This window comes from Crotalus tigris, unplaced genomic scaffold, assembly GCF_016545835.1.
Source record: "Crotalus tigris isolate CLP2741 ecotype Arizona unplaced genomic scaffold, ASM1654583v1 scf7180000017541.2806704, whole genome shotgun sequence".
Lineage (NCBI taxonomy): Eukaryota > Metazoa > Chordata > Lepidosauria > Squamata > Viperidae > Crotalus > Crotalus tigris.
In genome coordinates, this window is record NW_024096462.1 from 1564359 (window position 1) to 1586201 (window position 21843).

General features: G+C 42.8%; 2 protein-coding genes across 2 annotated transcripts in view; one reads left to right on the plus strand and one right to left on the minus strand.

Moving 5' to 3' along the window:
- IL17RA (interleukin 17 receptor A) overlaps window positions 1-13157 on the plus strand; it is a 31022-nt gene extending 17865 nt beyond the window's left edge. Inside the window, exons 9-12 of the mRNA XM_039362587.1 lie at window positions 1599-1707; window positions 2389-2490; window positions 3141-3182; window positions 3707-13157. Coding sequence (XP_039218521.1) covers window positions 1599-1707; window positions 2389-2490; window positions 3141-3182; window positions 3707-5145 — 1692 coding nt within the window. The 3' untranslated portion in view covers window positions 5146-13157. The remainder of the gene's footprint in view (window positions 1-1598; window positions 1708-2388; window positions 2491-3140; window positions 3183-3706) is intronic.
- Window positions 13158-14367: 1210 nt separating this feature from the next.
- On the minus strand, window positions 14368-16990 carry TMEM121B (transmembrane protein 121B). Its single transcript, XM_039369484.1, has one exon. The coding sequence runs from the start codon at window positions 16870-16872 to the stop codon at window positions 15265-15267; it is 1608 nt and encodes a 535-aa protein (XP_039225418.1). The 5' UTR covers window positions 16873-16990; the 3' UTR covers window positions 14368-15264.
- Between the last annotated feature and the right edge of the window lie 4853 nt (window positions 16991-21843).

Below are 21843 nucleotides of genomic sequence, written 5' to 3' on the forward strand. Positions count from 1 at the left end.
TCTTGAATATATGTAGCAACATTGCTATGGATTTTGGCCTAGTTTTTCTGAATACAAGTAGTCCTTGACTTACAAGTGATCGCTTAGCAACAGTTCAGAGTTACAGTATCTTAGACACTCAAAACCAGCCCACATTTACAGCTGTTTGCAGCACACTTGCAGTCATGTGACCATTTACCACATTTTTCCAGAAACCAGTGTTTATTTACAGTTCTGGCAAAAATCACCCCATCCCAAATAATGAGTTTTGCGGTGCTCAATTGCAGTTGTACCTCGAGAACTACTTTTATTATCTGTTCACAGTTGTCAGTTCTTAAGCTTATGATTGGCCTTCATACGCATCACGTTATTCCCAAGAACCTAGGATAATCATAATGTATCAGTATAGTTTATGTGCAGAACCAGGCAGTGTGGCCTTTGGTAATTGACAAATGAAAATTTTGTCAATGTACAGATTTTCTATGTGTTATCTAAGATTTTTTGGGTATGCCATCCAATGTGCCGATAACCACTGGGAGAACCACAGCCAGTTTATACCATAATCTTTCAATTTTCAAATCTTTGATACTTTGTGATCTTCAATTCTTTCTGTTCTGTTCTACAATCCCCTGGTATTGTCACATCAATGATCCACATTTTCTTTTTTTTTTCCAACTGCAGTTATATTTGGTCTGTTATCTTTACAAGTTTATATTCAAAGTCATCATCAATAATAATATTATATTATCTATATTGAGAGCATATTTGATGTAGCAGTTAAGGCACCAGGATAGAAATCAGGAGACTTGAGTTCTAGTCCCACCTTGCACACAAAAACAGCTGGGTAAACTTGGCCAGTCCCTCTGTCAGACCTAAGAAGAATCAGGCAGTGGCAAACTACTTTCAAAATCTTGCCAAGAAAACTGCAGAGACCTGTCCAAGCAATCACCAGTATTTAAAACTGACTTGATGGGACAAAAAATAAAAAAGTCAAAGTTTACTTACCGTATATGCCGGCGTATAAGACGACTTCCGCAAGCGTTAAAATCGGCACCAAACACAGGGGTCGTCTTATACGTCGAGTCATCTTATATGCCGGAAATACTGATAGTTTCCGGCATATAAGACGACGTTCTAGGAATGCGACTTGGTGACAAAGACGGGGGTCGTCTTATACACCGAGTCATCTTATACGCCGGAAATACTGATAGCTTCCGGTGTATAAGACGACGTTCTAGGAATGCGACTCGGCGACAAAGACGGAGGTCGTCTTATACGCCGGGTCGCCTTGTACGCCGGCATATATGGTATATTATTATATATAGTATATTGTTAATATACTATATATAATATAGTATATAATAATATCGTACATTATACTATATAGTATAATAATATCGTACATTATACTATATAGTATAATCACATTATGTTAATATATTATTGTACATTGTATTGTCTAATAATGTATAATATATTACCTTTTATTTATATAATGTATCCAAGAGAAAATAGTAGTCCCACATAAGCTATTTTTTTTCTTTAACTTTTTAAATCTGGTGGCTGATTGAGCACTGAACTAATTGCTATAATTACCCTCGCTTTTCTTTTTTCTTCAGATCCAGCCAATCTTTCCTGCCTGTGCTACAGACTGTACGAGGCAGCCATTTTTAATCCCGTGTTCTTCTGCTGATGCTTTAAGTGTTGCTGATCATTCCGGAAAAAATGGTGCATATATACTCTTAAAGTCATCTGATATAGTTAGAAAAGAGTCTGTTTTTCTATAGAACAAGAGCGTAAGAACTGGTGATTCTCCCCTAGTTTATGTATTTTAATGTACAGAAATATATCTAAACTTCTGAGGATGAAGGAAGTACAATATCTGGATGATTTAGCAAATTCCCTCCCCTTTTTTCCTAAAAGACTTTCCTTCAGTTTAGCAACCCCCATGAGTATAGTTTAAGGTTAACAACTGAAGGGGTACAAATTGTCCTTTCTCCCAGAAAGATGTAAACTTGATTCTGTTGTTGCTTTTGTACCACAAAATGTGGACTTGGAGCAGAATCAAGGAAAAAAAATATTGCAGGAGCTTACCCTACTCTCAAAAGGAACTTTCTTTTGAAAGTTAATGTTTTTGTGGATACAGTAATAATTTGTATGATGCCTGACCACACTTACATGTGCCCTCTGTTATACCACATTGTTTTGGAGAGTGCATTAAGCTGAAGATTGGAATTTGAAATATTAAATATCACAATAGCTTCTGTGCAGAACCAATAAAATAAATTGTTCTACTATTTCGTGGTCCATTGTTAAAAATGTGGCCTTTCCTATGTATCAAGACATTCTGTAAAGTATTATCTAGTTTGATGACTCAACCTATCATTTTTTATTATTATTATTTTTCAGATACATTTTCAGTGGGGTTACCTTGGACCCACACTATCATCTGCATTTTATTAGTTGGTTCAGCTATTGCTTCCGCAATCTGCCTTACTCGAAGACAAAAAGGTAAGGTGGGTTTTAGAAATGAGTGGTGTGGAGGTGGACCAAATTTGGAGCAGCAGGAGCAGCAGACATTAATTTTCTCACCCTGGAAGCTCCAAAAAAAAAAAAACACTTCAAGTTTGGGCAGACAGGCTGAATCTTGTAGAGCGCTGCAGGCTGGGAAGAGGCTAATCAGGTCAGGGCTTAATTTTCAGGTATATCTTTCTTTGCCCTTTGTCTCCCCACCTGTTAATCCATGCTATTCAACAGGGGAGGAGCAGGATAGAGCCTGGGAAAACTGCCAAGGAAGAAGAGAAGAGAAGAAATAAGAAGCTCTGTTATACTTGTGTTAACTTAAATTCATGCTCAATTTCAGCCCTTTTGGGCAGAATTTAGATAGCCTATTGATACAAAGTGATTCAGTGGGAAGGCTTTATCCTACCCATTGTTAATTATAGCCAATCATCTTAATTTCCTGGCCAATCTGACACCATTTTTTCAGCCTTTCATTTATGTCAAGGAAAACTTAAATTCCAATTCAAGATCCTGCTTTGCTTTGCTTGCACTTGAGTCTCAGGACGAAAGTCATTGAATCGTCATCCCTTCTATTATCTGAACTTTTTTGATCAAAATTATGTTTTTTAACATTTTCTATGTTCTTCTTTCCCTCCTAGAATTAAATTCTGCAGCAAAAAACTGTGATTTTGAACTCCAAGGTAAGAGAATTTTTACTTTCTATAACTCTGCATTGATTTATAATCTAAATACATGGATTAGATTCAGAGAGGGGACAGTATTGACTTTTTGTTTTCCAAAAAAGTTGCGTGTGTGCTTTCAGTCACATACACACAAACAAAGACAAAGTCAATTCTTATAGAGTTATTAACTATTCATCTATTTCTGTGGCTGAATATCAGCTTGGCAATGTTTATATTAATATCAAGGACTACTACTTTCTGACAAAACTTTTTTTGCAGGAGAAATAAGTTTCTACACCAAGGATTGCTATTTTCTGAAATAAAATATCTTCCATATTAAAATCTATCCCTGGTACTAGAGGTAAAGTTTAGTTGGCTAAACTGAAGCCAATAACCTTGAGCATTGTTTTAATATTAAGTGCAGTAATGTATACAATTAACAGTCCTATTTCTTGTACTCCTTGTTTTCCATGTATGGAGGGGGGGGGCGGCAGTAACCATAATATTACACTTTTTATGTATTTAACTTTTTGATTTTCCAGACGTCACCCCTATGTTGCAGCCTCCTCCACACCTCAAGCCACGTACAGTTTGGATTGTGTATTCTGCTGATCACAAGCTCTATGTAGACGTTGTGTTGAAATTTGCTCAGTTCATGATCACAGTGTGTGGTACGGAGGTCATCCTAGACCTGCTAGAGGAACATCAGATATCCGAGGTGGGAGCAATGTGCTGGCTTACTCGGCAGAAACAGAAAATGGAAGAGCTGTCGTCGAAGATTATCATCTTGTGTTCCCGGGGTACTCGAGCCAAGTGGCAAGCTATGCTTGGGCACGAGCAATCCACTGTACATCTGAAGCAAGATAATCTGCGACCAACAGGGGACATGTTCACTCCAGCACTGAATCTGATTTTACCAGACTTCAAGCAGCCAGCTTGCTTTGGACTGTATTTAATCTGCTACTTTGAGGGCATAAGCAATGAGAGTGACATTCCAGACCCATTCCATGTCACCTCCAAATATCAACTGATGGATAAATTTGAGGAAATTTACTTTCTAATCCAGGATCTTGAAAAATTTGAGCCAGGGCGAATGCATCAGATCCCAGCCATCTCGCCTGAAAAGTACACCGAAAGCCCCTGTGGCAAACAGCTGAAGGAGGCTTTGCAGAAATTCCAGGCATGGCAGGCTGAACGCCCAGATTGGTTTAAAAGTGAACGTGTCTGCTGTGAGGATGAAGATGATCTACAGTCCCTGAGTGGGGAACTCGGAGAAGAAGAATTAATATTCCCCGGGGAAGGAATTCTCAAGAAGCAACTGCTTCCAAAGGAACCTGACCCCAATAGCTGTTGCTTAGTCAATCTTCTGGTTAATGAAGAGGACTTGGGAGCATATAAATTGACACCTCAGCATCTGTCACAAGAAGATCTAGCATTCCAAACTCTGGTCACTCCTGCTGAGACACCTTCTGTTCAGGTGGTCAAGCCAACTGCCCTTGCAGAAGAAAAAGAGATACTCAGTCATAAACTTTTGACCAATGAAGATTGGCTAGAAAGTGTGCCTATGATGGAAGCTAGCATCCCAAGAAGAAATAATGTCATTCTTCAAGAGGATTTATCCTCAGATCCCCAGGCCTTGCCAGCTGATGTGAGGCAACAACTGCAGGGATTGATGTATTCCCTCTATCAACAAAGTATCGTCCCCTTGGATGTGCCCCTTTGCCAAGCAGATGTTAATGAACAGCAACAGCTGGTATTTGACGAGGCTTGCAAAGTTCAGAGACAGTCGGTACAGTCAGATCAGGGTTATATCTCCAGATGTTCTTCTTTGCCTTCTGATAGCCCTGTTGAACAGGAGGAAGAAGAGAACCAACAGGAAGGATATTGTTCTGGTGGGCATCTCACGGCAGATGTCTTGAATAGTCTAAAAAGTCTTCAGCAGCAGTTGTTTTCCCAAGATATCCAGAAAAACTGTAGCTGAGGTCACTTGGGAGAGTGAAGGGAGAATTTGTTTTGTTTTTGAAACAGCTAGACAGCCCATGACTGATTGGGTGATTTTTCTTTCAACATATAATACAGGCCTGCAATGTTTTCCCTCCCCTTGTGACCTTTGAGAGCTCTGGAGAAGAAGCCGCCTCCTCCTCCTCCTCCTCCTCTTCCTCCTCCTCATGGAACTGCCTGTCACTTTGCTAGGGGAAGGGAGAATAAAGGGAGGGCTTACCACAAAAGAAGGAGGGTTCAAAGGTTCAACTATCATTGGCACACCCCAGCCAGTCCTCTCCAGGCATCCCAGTCACTCCTTCGTCCTTTCTCTTTCCAAATATAATGTAGGCTTGCACTTTTCCCCTCCATTCACAAACCTTCCTCCTTCCTTCAGCTGACCTGCGGAACTGCCTGCCACATTGTTGTGGAAAGGGAGAACTATGGGAGCCATGGACCACAAGGAAAATTGCATCCTGCTTCTCATTCTGGCATGTCCCCAAGGGCCCCCTCCCTTCAGGCAGGAAGAAGGCTCATCTCAAACAGCCCTTTCTTACCAGCAGGCATCCACGTTACTCCCTCATTCTTCCCTTATTAGCCATTGCCGTCAAGAGATCTAAAATTTTGGCCATGGTTTCAAAGCTGCCACTGATCGCTTGTCAGTTCTTGCTACCAGCCAGTTGGGTGTAGGGGCCAGAGGGAGGCTGGATACAGAGTAGGTGTATGCCCTTCCCAACTTTCCTTGTCCTATGCCAGGGGTCTTCAACCTCTGGGCTATGGACTAGTACCGGGCCGTGGCATGCCAGCAACCAAGCTTTGCAAAAAAGCGAAGCCCCATCCGTGGGATGCAGGCAACCTGCAAAACCATACCCCTCCAGTCCACAAAAAAAAACTTTCTCCATGGAACCACTCCCTGGTGCCTAAAAGGCCAGGGGCCACTGTGTAATGCAACCTACAGGTTCCTGGAAAGTGTAATCAGAAGGTATGGCACTAAAACTTTGTCAAATTTCAATCTCACGGGAGTCATGGATCCCAGACTTTGGACTCATTCTGTTAAGTAGGCCTCTTTAAAGTATGTTGATTCAAAAATCATTGCTCTATGATACACCATTTTGCCCAGTTGGAGGCTACAAAATGTCAAACAGAAGCAAGAGTTTTAGTAGTATTGTATAGAAGTTAATGGCTGTTTGTTGAATTGTGCAGCGTCTAATCTGAGCTAAATAGCAAAGTGCTATGATGATATAAACTGCCTCTTAAGAGTACAGGGATAGTCATAGAAGATGAGGAGAATTCTCAAATATTCTGAAGCCTCTTCTGAAAGTAATAAGTATTAAGGTAAAAGAAACTTTACGTGACATGAAAAATACTGTCTAGTCCAATCTCCATTGTGGCTGATAGCAGATTATCTATGCATTTAGTAGTTTTGGTCTCTTTTTATAAGTATTCACTTTTGTAATTATAGTTCCAATTTGTAGCAGTGAATTTTGTCTGCCAGTTTTGCCCTATACAAAGAAGTGTTTTCTATCACCTTTGCCATTTAATTTCATAGTATTATCTATATTTATTTTATTACTTAGCAAGGAAGAAAAACTCTACAGTACTTACCTTATGACTTACACCCTTCTCTCTTTTGTACCTGATTTTGTCACTGTTTGCTTTTTTTTCTGAACTATAGTATCCAAAACACTTTATCACAACTGCTAACTGATCAGTTGGATAACTTATTTCTGCAATTTCCTATACTAGGATGTCTGTGTTAAGCTAATATTGCTAGAGCTGTTAACTGAATTCCAGTCTGTCCAACTATAATTGATACTGGCTGATTTTCAGTTCTTTTTATAAAATAACTAACTGCCCCCTTGTATGAACTATCCCCATTTCATAGGCACCATAGGCCAGTGAGGCACATTGTTCAGCCTCAAAATCTTTTCTCAGTCTTTTCCACCAGTTCAGATTCCATTAATGAATGCAGAACTTGAGCATCTTGTCTCAATATAGTTGCATTTGACTTGCTTACTTTGAAGTATATTTGTCACTTTCTTGTCCAATAAAAGGGATTTTATAAGGCATAGTTCCATAAGCATTTTTAAAGGGAAATTTAATAAAATTTTAATGATCAGAAGTCCTGCACTAAGGAATTGGTCCACTTATTTACAAATGATATGAAAAAAATATTTTTCTACCAAACAATCCTAGCAGGGTTGCCTGACTTTAGAGTATATTTAATTATTATAATTGCTTTAGGAATTTTGATTGACAGTCTTGAACATACAGCTACTTTGAATAGGGACAATATGTCTTTCCTTCACCACCTTAACTTACTACCAGGATAATATTACTTTAGTATCAAGGCAATATGGAAGCAACAGAAGGATTACGTGATTAAATTTCTTGGGCCAGCTGCAGGGTTTGGGGATGGGAGGTGTAGTATTGCACTGGTTTGGCTCCTTTTTCCAAGACTGGTCCCAATTGGTGTTAATAGGGAGCAGAGGTTTAGCCCACAGCCACTCCCTCATGAGTGCCACAGGAATGAGGCATGAGTATGTAGATGTTATAGTTTTACATCTCTATCCTTGGTGCTCCAAGTGATGCTATAGTTGCCTTTAGTGCCTGGAGACTGTAAAGACCTGGATGAACCCTGTCAAGATGGAATAGCTGTGGGGGCAGGAGACCTCAGGATATGGTCATTTATAATTTTTAGTTCTGTATTTTTAGTGTGGTTATACTACTACAGACAGATCTGGTGCATATCCTGGGCATTCTGGACTCACAACTCATGCTCGAAGAGTGCACCAGTTTCCCCTTATCTGGATCATGAAGCTCTGCACATAGTCACACCCTACTCATCTCAGTTGGATTACTGCAATGCTCTCTATATGGGGCTACCTTTGAGGAGTATTTAGAAGCTGAGTGCAGCAACACAACACAGTTCTGAGGGCCCTTTGGCTGGCATGTATAACACTGTTACCAGTTTGCTTCCAGATCCAGTTCAAGGTGTTAAAGCCTTTAAAGCCCTATATGGCATGGATCCAGGGTATCTGAGGAGCTGTCTCACCCAGCGTGACTAGCCCACCCCACTTATGTCAGCAGAAGAAGCCTGCTACAGACTCCACCTGCTAAGGAATTCGAGCAGGTGGGGTAAAGAAGAGCCTTTTTCTGCTGTGACACCAACCCTGTGGAATACTCTACCACTGAAGGTGAAAACTACTCCCAGCCTTTTGGCCTTCCAGAAGGGTATTAAAACTTGGTTTTGATGGTTGGCCTAGGGCCAACAGGAGGTGATTGACCTGATAAGAAGACCTCATTCCCATACCCTCCACCTCCTTGGTTCCAGTTTTTTGTAGAGTTTTAAATTGTTCGTGGCTTTTCTATTTATTTTTTTATGTTCTATACACCATCCAGAGTCACCCTATTAGATGATGGCGTATACATTTAATAAATAATAAATAAATGAGACTCAGATATAGGAAATAGCTGCAGTTGTGCTGATGCTGTGGCTTTCAATTTTACCCCTAGCTGCGTGTCTTTGGATTCTCCATGGAATGTTATTTGCGGCAACAGAGACAGAATTTTATAGCAAAAGTGTGTTGCCTCTGAAACAAAGGGGCTCTAAAACATGCATGGTTCCCAAACTGGACAGTTGCTCTGACAACAGATAGAAGCAAACAGTTGATATGAAAAGGGTGTGTCTATGTGAGTGCTCGGGTACATGCAGTAGATGAGAGAGGGAGTTGAAGTCTTCTCTGCCAGAAATTATTTAGTGTGCAGGGAATCTGGTTTTCAACATCTATCGCTTGATTCAAAATTTAGACTTGTTTTTAAAATTACCTTCAAGAATCCAAATAAACTTTTTTTTTTGTATAGATCAGTGACTGATACAGAATCTTCAGAGTTAAATATAGGTGGTCCTCAACTTGCAACACCATTGTGATCAGGATTTCCATTGCCAAGCAAGGCAATTGTTAAGTGAGCCATGCTTGACTTTACAACCTTTTTTTGCCATGGTTAAGCACATCACTGCAGTTGTTAAGGGAATCACAGCAGTCATTAAGTGAATCCAGCTTCCCCCATTGACTTTGCTTGTTGGAAGCTGTCTGGGAAGGTCGCCTGCAGGTGGCAATTCTATGACTTGGGATGCTGCAACCATCATAAATACAAGCCAGTTGCCAAGTGCCCAAATTCTGATCATGTGACTGTGGGGATGCTGCAACCATTTTAAGTGTGAGGGCCCGTCATAAGTCACTTTTTTCACAGTTATTGCAGCTTTGAATGGTCACTAAACAAATGGCTGTAAGTTAAGGATTACTTGTTCTGTTGAATAAACTTAACATTGCAATTTTATTACACTACTGCCTATATAGGAATTGAAAAGGCTATTAAAAGATCCAAGTACATGGGGTTAATTCAGTTCAAACTCAGTTAAATAGCAACTGCTGTGGAGGATTTGGGGAAAGTAATTTCCCAAGTTGATTACCTTATGTTCATACATTGTGAAACCCACTTTCTTGCTAATTAGATCAATATATTAAGGCAAATGAGCAGGAGTGTTGTTTTTTTCAACTAATGACCTGCTAGCCTACTGAAAATTACTCTGCAATATCTTTCAATGTTTATCATTGATGTTCAAGCTGGTTATTTTAATTTTACGCTCTGTCTTTTCCAGCCTAGCTTCTATTACACAATTAAATTGTGTACTATATTTTTAAGCATTGCTGGCTTAATTTAAATTTGTAATCAAATAAAACCATATTTTAGTACTGTATTAATCAGATTGTTTTGTTTTGCACTTGTATATATACTACTTTTGGCCAAGTTTGGAAATGAGCAGTTAGAGAATGCTGAACAGATGCTAAACCTGTTTCATTTTTTACCTAATATTTAAAGAGCAAATATCAGCCAAGTCAGAAACCTGTGGCTAACTCATAGTTGCTCATGAGTCAACAACCCTTGTGCCTGAATTATCTATATATTAGAAATAGGAAGAATTAATGCAGTGTTTCTCAACCTTGACAATTTTAAGGCATGTGGACTTCAACTCCCAGAATTCCACAGCCAGCAAAGTACCAAGTACTTTGCATTTCAGAGACATGGTATATAAATAGACAGTTCACAATAATGTTATTCTAATAAAAGTTTAAAATATTTAATGTAACAATTCTTTTCTTCAGTGGCCCTGAAATGATGGAATACAAGAGTATTCTTCATTTTCTTTGTTAGGGCAGTATTTCATAACCAGTTTTTACGTAGTTGTAGCTGTTAGCAAGTTTCATATCAAATTTAAATACCCATTAAAAGATGCAAAATTTATCTTGAAACATTAAACTCTGTAACATATTTAATCCAATCTGCTCATGTGATTATTGTCCAGAAACTAATTACAGATAACTAAAATCTAAAACAGCCAGTGGAATGTTGTAAATATATTGTGTTTCTGTTGGAACAGTTAAACTTACTGGCCTCTGAGTTTTCTAACTGCATACAGTACATCCTCAGTACATTACTACCTTTTGTATAACTATATATAAAGTTAAGAACTTGAAGAATGTTTGTGGCCTTCAATCTAAGATCATAATTCAGCTGAAGCTTTAACCTCTACTGACTGCAGTGGAGATTCGCACAAGAGAAAATAACTAGGTCTACATGAAGTGCTTGAGGTACCTATGTTATCTTATGCCACAAAGCAAACATTTTATTTTGTCAAGGTGTAGAAGTAATGCACATGGTTTCTCATAGCCCAAAGTTACCATGGCAGGTGAATGGTAAAGAAATACACATATGGAAAACTGCCTACCAGGTACTTCCTCAACTTTTGAAGAACTGAAAATTTCCAGTACATGTTTTGATAAGTGTCCAGAGCATAGAGATGTTTTTAAATCCCCAGTAAAAAGGAAAACAATAGAGCCAATAAACATCCAGCCTATTGCCTACTATGTCAGCATCTTATCTCCATATTGTATTTTCATACAAGAATTGAAATTGCCTGAATTCTGAGTTTTGCTCATTTAAAATTGGAGGATAAGTGACACATTTTTATCATAAATTGAAAATATTTAACCAGATATCAGCCAAAAATACATACTTTTTATTTTTAGAACAAAATCTTTATTTTTTTTTTCAAATACTCTGTTAAATGTATGGGGATGCTAAGTTTCCTTGACTATATAACTGTTTTACTTTCCATGGTATTGTCATTTGTATAGCTGCCCTTGTCATATGCTAGAGGTTTGCTGCTTGAAACTAAGGGTGTGGGACATAGCTTCCTACAGATAGCTGTAGTTCAAATTTGTATGCTAGCTTGCAGTTAATTATCATTTCAATAATGCTAACTTAAAGTAATTCAACTGCATAACAACTTGCAGTCATTGTTATTTCAGTTAATAAGTGTGTATCATTTTAAAAGGTACAATATGGATTAAGGTGTAATACTTATTTCCAGCGCTATGAAATATGAAGTGACTGATGCTACAAAAGATTAGCCCAACTGCTTCAAAAGACAACAGTTGCACATATTGTAATGATATTTGGGGAACAAATAGAACTTGGTATTTCTTTAGTAGGCAACTAGCATCCCCATTTAAAATATCACAGAGTTCAGCAAAGGGCAGGGGGAAGAGTGCACAGTACTTAAGTTTCACAATCACAATCACAGCACCAAGATTATCAAGACAAATAGAAAGGAAATACTAAATGGAAGGCCTCTGGCCAAAATTTTACTCCATTATTCTTCAAAAGCTCTGCTTTGGGACCAGAATAAAGCACTAGTGAGAAAGGTAAACCATCTTCAGTCCCGTAATAACAGAAGAATTGTACAGAATTACATAGTGATGCACCCAATGGAAACCTTTATTCCATAACTTATAAAAAAGAGTAAAGTGTAGTTTTAAAGCTACATTGGAGGATCAGATCCTTTATTCACTTTTTTTTCATAATGCAATAACTTAATTGCAAAAAAGAATATTACTGAATTGGGGAGAAAACAGTGCTTTCCCCACACACTATCATATACCTTTTACATCTTTTTTATGGAATAGTTTCCTTGATCTAGCCAGTTTATAGGGAGAAAGAAATAACTTTATATTTCTTCCATATTATGTCCAATAAGTTGATTCTCTGAAAAAGTAGGTATTAAGAAAAGGTGAGTAGGTGAATATCTTCTTACTTGCCAATCAGTGCACCTACCACCATTTCTGAGCCTTTAGTCTCCAAGTAAAACATGGGTGGCTGAAAACAGGTTACTCTAAATCCACTTTGGAGCCTTGTCCAAATTTGAAGTTTTCTCTAGCCCTGTTGAAGCCTGGCTGCATTATGAAGTGCTAGGACTCTTGCCAAGACATCCAAGTTCTCACTAGTGATCTTTGCGGGTGTGTCCTGTCACATTTAATCCCTTATCAAATTAGTTTGAACATATGAGGAAGCTATGTCACACTCATGAATTATCATATACAAAAAGACTAACCTAAATTTATTCCGCCTGCCTTGAGCGGGCATTTTAGCAAATAGAACTTAATAAATCTGAAGGAAGGCTGTCCTCAAAACAGAGCACCAATTTATAGAAATCATACAAGGCTTATCCCGAGAGACATGAAAGCCTCAATTAGAGGTTGTTAAGAGACCCTGTTATCACCAGTGAGTTAGATGTTAATCGAGAGAGGTGAACATTCAGGCCCCCTCTCCAAATGTAGTAAGGTTCAAGCACAGAGGTAGACATCAGCAAGAGTGTAGGCAGCATCCTAATTCCAGGAACTTCCCCTAAAAGGAAACTATCTCTGTGAGGATGGAGAACAGCAGGTGTTGGTGATGTTTACAACTTTTTTTAAAAGGAGGTACAAGAGAGGGAGAGCTACAGTTTCAAAAGGCAGGCATGCTGAGGATGGCAAGGTCCAGGGCAATCGGTTCCTAAGTCACAACGATCAAGAGTATAATACAGTCTGAAACACTTTGGAGCCTTGGAATTCAAGGGGAGAGGACAAAATTAAAGCAATAAAGGACACTATGACTGTGCAAAAAAAAAAAGAGCCTACAGTACATATGTGGCTGAATCTTTTGATTCAGAAAAGGAACCTGCAGTAGATTCCCAAGAATCTACTGATTTATCTGTTCTTATAGATGTTTGGGATGGTTATGCTGAATTGATGCAGAATTTTCCTCCACACAGTGAGCTGAGAGACTGTAGAAAAGGAAACAATTGTTAAGAAAAAAACGTCTCCTTGATCTGCCCTTAGTTGAAGCAGCTGGTACACCTAGAGCACCTTGGAGCAGCAATGCTGAGAGGCACATTTTAAAAGAAAAAAAAAATGGCTTAACTCTCAAGGAGATGGTATTTTTGTGCCCAGCTTGTTCAGCCTGCAGGTGATAACTCACATCCATAGACTCCCCCCCACACACACACACAAACCCTAGAAATAAGAGACTATGGGTAGAAATTTGGCATATCAGGGAAAAGGCTAAAATTCACATGCCTGACATGTCATTTTTGATATAGAAATAATGTTTATATCAGGGGATCATCTGATCAGGATCTTCCTTTTTTTTTCAATTGGAAAATCCCCTCCATATCCTTATTCATTGAACTATTCCAACATAGCATCAGCAAAAAATAATTATTTTCTTTCATTAGTCAGCATTGCCATCAGTACTTAAGTCCATTAGGAAATATAGGCAGGTAGGCTAGATTGGGAAATATTTTAAAAAACCAGGAAGAAGGCAATGTGGAAGCTGTATTTGTTTGGTTGCCAAGATGACTACATACTGATATTCATGATGTTACTGAGAGTCTGACTAAACCCAAAATAGATTTTACCTACTGCTGCAGGGGGGACACTTTAAGATAAGTATGGACAATTTGAACAGTTTAGAACAGTGGTGGCGAACCTATGGCACGCGTGTCACAGGTGGCACTGAGAGCCCTCTCTGTAGGCAGCCGTGCCGTTGTTCTAGCCCCGCCTCCCCCCTCTCCTCGCTAGCAGCCCCCCCCAGAGGAGAGTCGCCCCCGAGCACGGCCCGTGCAGAGCAGCACAGCCAAGGACATGGCAGCTGGGCAGCGGGGACAAGACTCCACCATCACACTCCATTGTGCACAATTGATGCTGCGGGGCGCAGGCTGAGGGGGGCTGTCATGGTGCTGTTGGGCCGTCTGGGTGATCTACGGCAGGCGGTGGGTGGCCCTGTGGGTGGTCGCAGGGTGCGGGGACGAAGCAGGGGGGGTGGGGGTGGAGTGGGGGGGCGGGGCAGGTCCAGGTTTTGGGCACTCGGTCTCTAAAAGGTTCGCCATCACTGGTTTAGAAGAACATATCAGGCAAAGCTTCATGATCTTTCCACAGCATGCCATAAGGTGGTTGGCTTGTCCCCAGTTCTCCCTTCATTGTAGGCATTGATGGCAGAGGCACCTCAGCAAGGACAGGTGAGTGGGAAATCTGACAAGGTGAAGAAATGGAAATAATGTACATTTCCCCTTTCTTTGGAGGATAAGACTAAGAAGCTGCCTCCTTCTTGAAATCATAGGTGAGGAGCAAAAAGGAGTCTGTAGCAGAGCACATTAAGCAGCTGTTAGAATCTATACAATAAATAGGGTCAGGTGTGGAAAGAAAATATTTAGAGTTATGGGAGGAAAGACTTAGGAATCTAAGTCTTTAGATTTTAAGAATCTAAGAATGTTTTTGTTTTTGTTAAAAAAGGTTATTGCTGCCATCATTAGGCTCAGTGGATACACTACTGGGATTAATTGGAGAAGAGATATCTGGATACATTTCCAACAGTTATATATCCTCATGATTATAAATAGTTGGGTAGAGAAGAAAGGGAAGCAAGAATAGCATGAAGAATGCAACAAGAGATCCAGGTATAAAGACTACAAAGTAAATACAAATTAGAACCCCCCACTTTCCAGTTGCATTCAGTAAGTGACCAACATAGTTATGGAGAAGGAGTAAACTTGGTGGGACAATTGAATGGATGCCATCTATTGAAGGAGGCCTAAATAACCGGACAGCTGTAAATACAAAATAACCAGAGAGGGCCGGGCAGCTAAACAGGATTAAAAAGTAATACAGTTTACAGCAGATGAATGGGTAGAATGAAAAGAGGGCCCCCAGTCTGACTTTGAAGCCCCCTCCCTTTGTCCTCAGCTCTGGGCAGTGACCGCCAATGTGTTGACGTAGCCATGGGGCCCCATGTCATTCTCTGAAATGCAGTGACTGAGTTGGCCAGCCCCGACGCCTGTGGAAAGGACGGACACGTTCTTGCCCTTGCCTCCCTGTCCGCTGGCAGAGTGGAGAAGGTAGCAGGTCTCCATGGCTTCCAAGCCGCGGCAGGCCAGAAAGAAGAGGTTCTTGAGCATGAAGATGGAGAGCGGCTGCTGGTAGCGCACCAGCAGGAGGCAGCGCAGGGCCAGCAGCGGCGCATCCAGGAGTCCGGCGGGGAGCAGCCAGTGTAGAACCAGGCGGCCCGCGCCGGGGGCCCGCGGCGCGCTCAGCTCGTACAGCCAGAGCACGGGCGAGGCCAGGCACAAGAAATAGACGGCGATCAGCACGTACCGGACGGTCGGCGGCAGGGGCAAGGCGGGCCGGCCCGGCTGCAGGAGCAGCAGCTCCAGGAGGGTGAAGCTGTCCAGCAGGTCCAAGCACGTGGCCAGGAAGGCGGCGGAGGCGCGGTGCTGGGACGGCGGCTGGGGCGGCAGGAGCAACTGGCCGCCGCCGGGATCCGTGCTGATGGCGCGCAGGAGGCAATAGAGCAGCGGGGCCGAGAGCGCCAGCGTGATGCGGAAGCCCGTGGCGCCCAGCGGCAGGCGCAGCTCGACCAGCTCCAGGATGGACGTGCCCAGGATGAGGGCCGCCTTGGGCGTGAAGGCGATGGCGTAGATCAGCCAGGCCAAGTGGGCATAGGCGAAGTCCCCGCCCCGCGGAGCGGCCCCCGTCTTGCCCCCCGAGCCCGCCCCGCCGCCGCCTCTGCCGCCGTGCGGGCCGTGACCCAGCAGCGGGTGCAAGGGCGGGGGCGGCGGGTGGCCCCCAACGGCCCCCAACGGCCGCTCCCGCCGACGCGCGCGGCTGTTGCGGCAGAAGAAGATGCTCCAGCCGGCAGCCAGCACCAGGTCGGTGGCGATCCAGCTGCACCAGTCCAGGTCGGTGACGGCGATCAGGTAGATGTCCAGCAGCGCCCCCTGGCCCAGCAGCAGCACCAAGGACAGCGCCTGGTAGCCCCAACGCGGCCCCGCCGGCCCGCCGCCGAAGCCCCCCGCCCACAGCAGCCCGGCCGCCGGGCCTGCCGCCGCCTCCGGCCCGGCCAGCGGAGCCCCGTACAGCTCGCCAGCGGTCATGGTGCAGCCAGACGAGGAGGAACTGCTGAAGCCTGACGAGGCACAGGCGGCGGCGGCGGCGGCGGCGGGGGGAATGGCCACGACCGCCGCCGGCGAGGCGGTTTCCTGCGCCGGCACCAGCGGCTTGGCTTCTTCCGCTTCGCCTTCCTCGTCCTCGCTGCTGCGGCTGCTGCTGCTGTTGCTGCGGCTGCGGCTGCTGCTCCGGGTCGAGGCCGAACTGGAAACCGAGCCCCGCCTGCCCCTCCGGGTGCCGCCGCTGGAGCTGCTGGTGCTGCTGACGCCGCCGCCGCCGCCGCCGCCGCCCAGAAAGAGCGGCTGCAGATCCCCGGCGGCGGCGGCGGGGGGAGGCGGCGGGGGAGCCTGGAAGGAGCCGGAGGAGGAGGAGACCGAGCGCTGGTTGGAGACCACCCGGTGCATGGTCAGCCTGAGCCCGCTGCCCGAGGCGACGGGCGGGCCGGCGGGCCACAGCCCTCCAGCCCGGGCGGCCACCAGAAAACCAGCGACCCTGCCCGGCGCAGTCGAGCCGCGGGGAGCGTGAGCGCTGGGCGGGCGGGCGGGCGAGGCTGAGCGAAGGCGGAGACCCGGCCTGGATCGTCGGAATCCGGGGAAACCCGGAGCGGATCCGCGCGGAGGAGGAAGAGAAGGCAGAGAAGGGGCAGAGCCGCCGTGGAGAGGCGGCCTTTGAGGGTCCCGGGCGCGCGAGGCGAGGGCTGCCTCTGCTCCGAGGAAGCCGCTGCCGAGCCGCGGGCAGGGGCGGGCGCGAGGTAGGAAGACACTTGGGAGCGAAGCCCCCCCACCTCCTTCCAGCGCTCTTCTTGGCAACTGGGTGGGCGGCCAGTGACAGCAGCACATGAGTCACTTGCTGGAGGGGGCAGGAAATCGTTGCCTAGCTGGAAAGGCAGTCTGAGACCCTGAGTATTCCCCCCCCCCATACTTTGGGAATTAAGGAAGGGTTGTTGGAAGAGACTCTTGTCCAACATGGAGCCCGCCCACCCCATGAATTCTGTGACAACTGTCTGAAGGAGTCTAGCCTGATGACTTAAGTCTTAAACCACTATGCCAAACTGCCTCTCTGAGAGTTGGACTACAGCTCCTATATCATCTCCAGAGAAAGTATAGAGGGCATCAGATGGAGAAAAGTAACTTTTGCATTAGATGCCTTCTGCTTTACACCCTTGTAAGCCCAAGGTTCCAAAGGGGGCTTTTCCCCCCTTCTCGCCTTCTCTGAGAAGGACATTTAATCCTGCCCATTGAACTTTGGGCAGAACGCTTTATGACCTGTCCTCACCCAACAGAACAGTCGGGTGTGATGCAATATCAATGATCCTGAACTGGTAGTTATTCTTTGCAGCATCCTCTTGGCTAGTTGAGAAAATTTAAGCCTGCCATGTGGAAGTCAGTCAGGAGAAACCTAGGCCTTCTCTGTTATGTTACTGGGCTACAATTCTGCAAAGACACACAGAGGACTCCCAAATGTTTAAAGTATATTTAGAGTGTATTAAGAAGATTCAGTGGTAAAGAAAAACAGGGATGGGTGTTAGGATTAAAGAACTTGGATTTAGAAGTACGAACGAAGGACCAATAGATAGTTCCCTTCTAACAGAGAGGAAGGAAACCAAGTATTTGTCCTGAGCACAATAAAATAAAACCAAATCATAACACCAAGCTATGTAATGAGTCTATGTACTTAGAAGTTTGGCATCCTACCATCGGAGGGGGGGCTTCTCTTTTCTTCCCCACAGACAGGCAATTCTCTTCAACAGAACAGAAGCTTCCAGCAAACTTCTTCCTATTTAGCTTCAAAGGGGGAGAATTATTCTTGCTCAGCAATTTGCCTAGGTAACCCCTCATGAACATACCTTAATAGAAGCAGAAGGGGAAAAAAATCTACAGATCAATTGTGTTTGGACCTAACAGGACTTTGTTGAAGCTTGCATTGTCAGACTAACACCCCAAAATGCAGTGTGGATTTGCAATGTGTTCAAATGCTTTAGTACAAAATACAAATCTGGAAAGGATCTGCTGCAAAGTGACATCAGACAGGGCTATCTGCCAAAAAAAAAACCCCAAGGTTAAAAAAGCAACTTACATCACAATGTCATGGCCCATATGTTGACTTTTTTACCGGTCTTTTAATGATATTCTTAAATATTACAATTTATAACAATAAAAATTAATATAAACTAAGAAGAAAAAATAAGGTCTAGTTTTTTTTACTTTTTGGTCCATAGATGAGGTTAAATGACAGTAAGACAATAACTACTTTTATGACTAAATTATTTGACACAATGCATCATAATTATTCTTCTAATACCACTCATACTTTAAAAAAAATGAGACTGCTGGGAGACAGAACAGAGAACCTAAGCCAAAATGTTGTTAAAAAATAGACTCTCTCTCTCTCTCTCTCTCTCTCTCTCTCTCTCTCTCTCTCTCTCTCTCTCTCTCTCTCTCTCTCTCTCTCTCTCTCTCTCTCTCCCCCCCCTCCCCCCCCTCTCTCTCTTGCTTGAAAGACCAGGGGTGAAAAATTTATTCTCCAGATTATCAAAAGCCATCTTTCTTTAGAGCAAAGAGTCTGAATAAGTGGGGAGTGTTTTAAATAAAACAGCAGAAGCCCACAATTATGCCTCACAAAATCTGTCAAGAGGTAGCAGGTGCAGAAGGGAGACAATTGGATTCCTCTTTAAAAGTGCAAATAGCTGTTTCAGTGGGAGGGGATGGATGACACTCCTGAGACAGTAAGCGGCTTCACAAATCAAATTAACATGCCAAGATGGTGCTGAACACTCTCGGCTCAATGGCTCTCATGTTGCTGATTTTCCAAGCACTGCTCTCCAATGGCTAATTCCTATTTTGCATTCTGTTCAGTCTGTATCTCATTTCCCCTCTTCTGTCTCTTCGCTGGCTCCTTTTGTTCAACACCTGAACACAAGAAGCCATGTTTTACTGACCTCCTTCAAAGGACTTGCTGCAGCTCCCCAGAATTGGTGGACCAAAGAGGTTGTGGTTGCCTTGTCCAGAAATCTTAACCCTGGATTGCATCTGGGAAATTTGGATTGGAGTCTAATGTGTCCTATACTTTAAACCCATAATTCCAACTTCTGTACTCTAAAACAAGAGAGGACAGTAGTCCTTGACTTATAACCCCAATTGGGACCAGAATTTTTGTTGCTAAGCAAGGTGATTGTTAAGTAAGTCATGACCAATTTTACATTTTTTTGCCATGATTAAACAAATCACTGCAATATAATGAGCCGAGGTGGCGCAGCAGTTAGAGTGCAGTACTGCAGGCCACTTTAGCTGACTGTGTTCAGCAGGTCAGCGGTTCAAATCTCACCGGCTCAAGGTTGACTCAGCCTTCCATCCTTCCGGGGTAGGTAAAATGAGGACCCAGATTGTTGGGGGCAATGTAAATATATATATACATTGCTTACTGGTGTACACCGCTTAGAGAGTGCTTGCACTTAAAGCGGTATATAAGTCTCATAAATAAATAGATCCAGCCTCCCCCATCGACTTTGCTTGTTGGAAGCAGCTGGGAAGGTTGCAAATGGTGATCACATGACCCTGGGATGCTGCAACTGTTTTAAATATATGCTGGTTGCAAAATTCATCAGGTGACCCTGGGGATGCTGCATCAGTCATAAATGTGAGAATTATTTCACTTTTTATAGTGTCGTCGTAATTTCAAATGGTCACTGAATGGTTGTAATTCAAGGACTATCGGGATATCCTTCCTTGTAAGTGACCTAGGTATGTACACGACTACATCTAGATTTTTAACAAGAAACAAGAGGCCTAGAAGGAAAGGTTGAGGTAAACACACAGCCCTGATTTAAATGGGTGCTCCACACTTTATACAAATCCAGAAAGGGAAGGTCTATTTGGGGGACAATTAACACCATAAATCAGAGGTCCCTGACCTTTTGGGCACCAGGGACCGGTTCCGTGGAGAGAAGTTTTTCCGTGGAAAGGAGGTTGCGTGGTTTTATGTATTGCCTGCATCCCACGGATGGGGCTTTGCTTGTTTGTGCAGACTGGTTGCTGGCATGCTGCGGCCCAGTACTGGTCCACGGACCGGGGGTTGGGGACCCCTGCCATAAATGGTAGTTAGCACTTAATATTGGGTTAAAGAGCATCTGCTTCTTAAGGTATTTTTCTCTAGCCCCCATAATTTCAATTTTCTTTAAAAGAAGTCCTTGTGATCTTTCCATCCCCCATTTGCTTTGGCGTAGAGACTTGTGAATGACAGGCTTTGTCAATGAAGTACATCAGATTCCAGTTTGATGGGCAGTCAGTCAGTGACATCAGTACACCTGAACAGCTCGAAATGGAGGATGAAGATGCCATGATGGAGTCCAGAAGCAGACAGGAAGTCTGTACTAAAAGAGCACACCAAACTTCCTTTGTCACAGACACAGTAAGAAAAAAGAAACCTGGTGCAGCCATCTTGAATACTGTAATGTAACTTTCTTATTTTCTTATTCCTTCTATTGTAAATAAAGGGTTGGTTGTACATGCACAAATCTGAGTACTTTGTAAACTAAATGACCAATTTCTGATCAACGTTATATGGAGACAGGATGGTAAAAAAAAGCTGTGAAAATATCCAAATCTTCCTCTAGCAGCATGCTCATATAACTACAGTATTATTATCCTCTTAACTATTATAAAGTGTGTTGGATATATTCTCCATCTTGAGTTATTTGTAAAAATAACAAAGGTAGGTTCTTTCGCATTCATTGTTCAAAAAAACCTCCTGAAGTCTTATACGCCTTGTTTAATTTTGTGTTTGTGTGTATTACTTTGTACAAATACATAGTTTTATATGAAATCATTATATATAGAATAATCTATCTATAGAAAATACTCTTTAAAAAGGTAAACTACTCTTAAAAAGATGATCCTGGATAAATTTCCTTAAATATTTAAATAAAAATTATTTTAATTTTTTTAATAAGATGCACTTATTTTTGTATCTTACTTTTCGCATGAAATGATAGATCTTACCTATTTTAGAACTATAGTTGTTAAGAGGATACATGTAAGACCTTCAAAAGTGCAATTTGGAGGGCTTACACCGCTTAGAGCAAGTAGAGATAAATATTTAAGGACTAGTAAAATGAGGTAGTCATGAAGAAAATCTGAATTAGTTACTATGGTACCTACCAATCATGATCCTCTAATTCAGGGGTTCTCAACCCTGGCAACTTTAACACTTGCGGACTTCAACTCCCAGAATTCCTCAGTCTTCTGGGAGCTGAAGTCCGCAAGTCTTAAAGTTGCCAAAGTTGGGGACCCCTACTCTAATTTATATGGCATAAAGCAACATTTCTATTGTGACAAGAGGTTCCATAGCTTCCAAGTAGCCCATTTATTATAAATGAA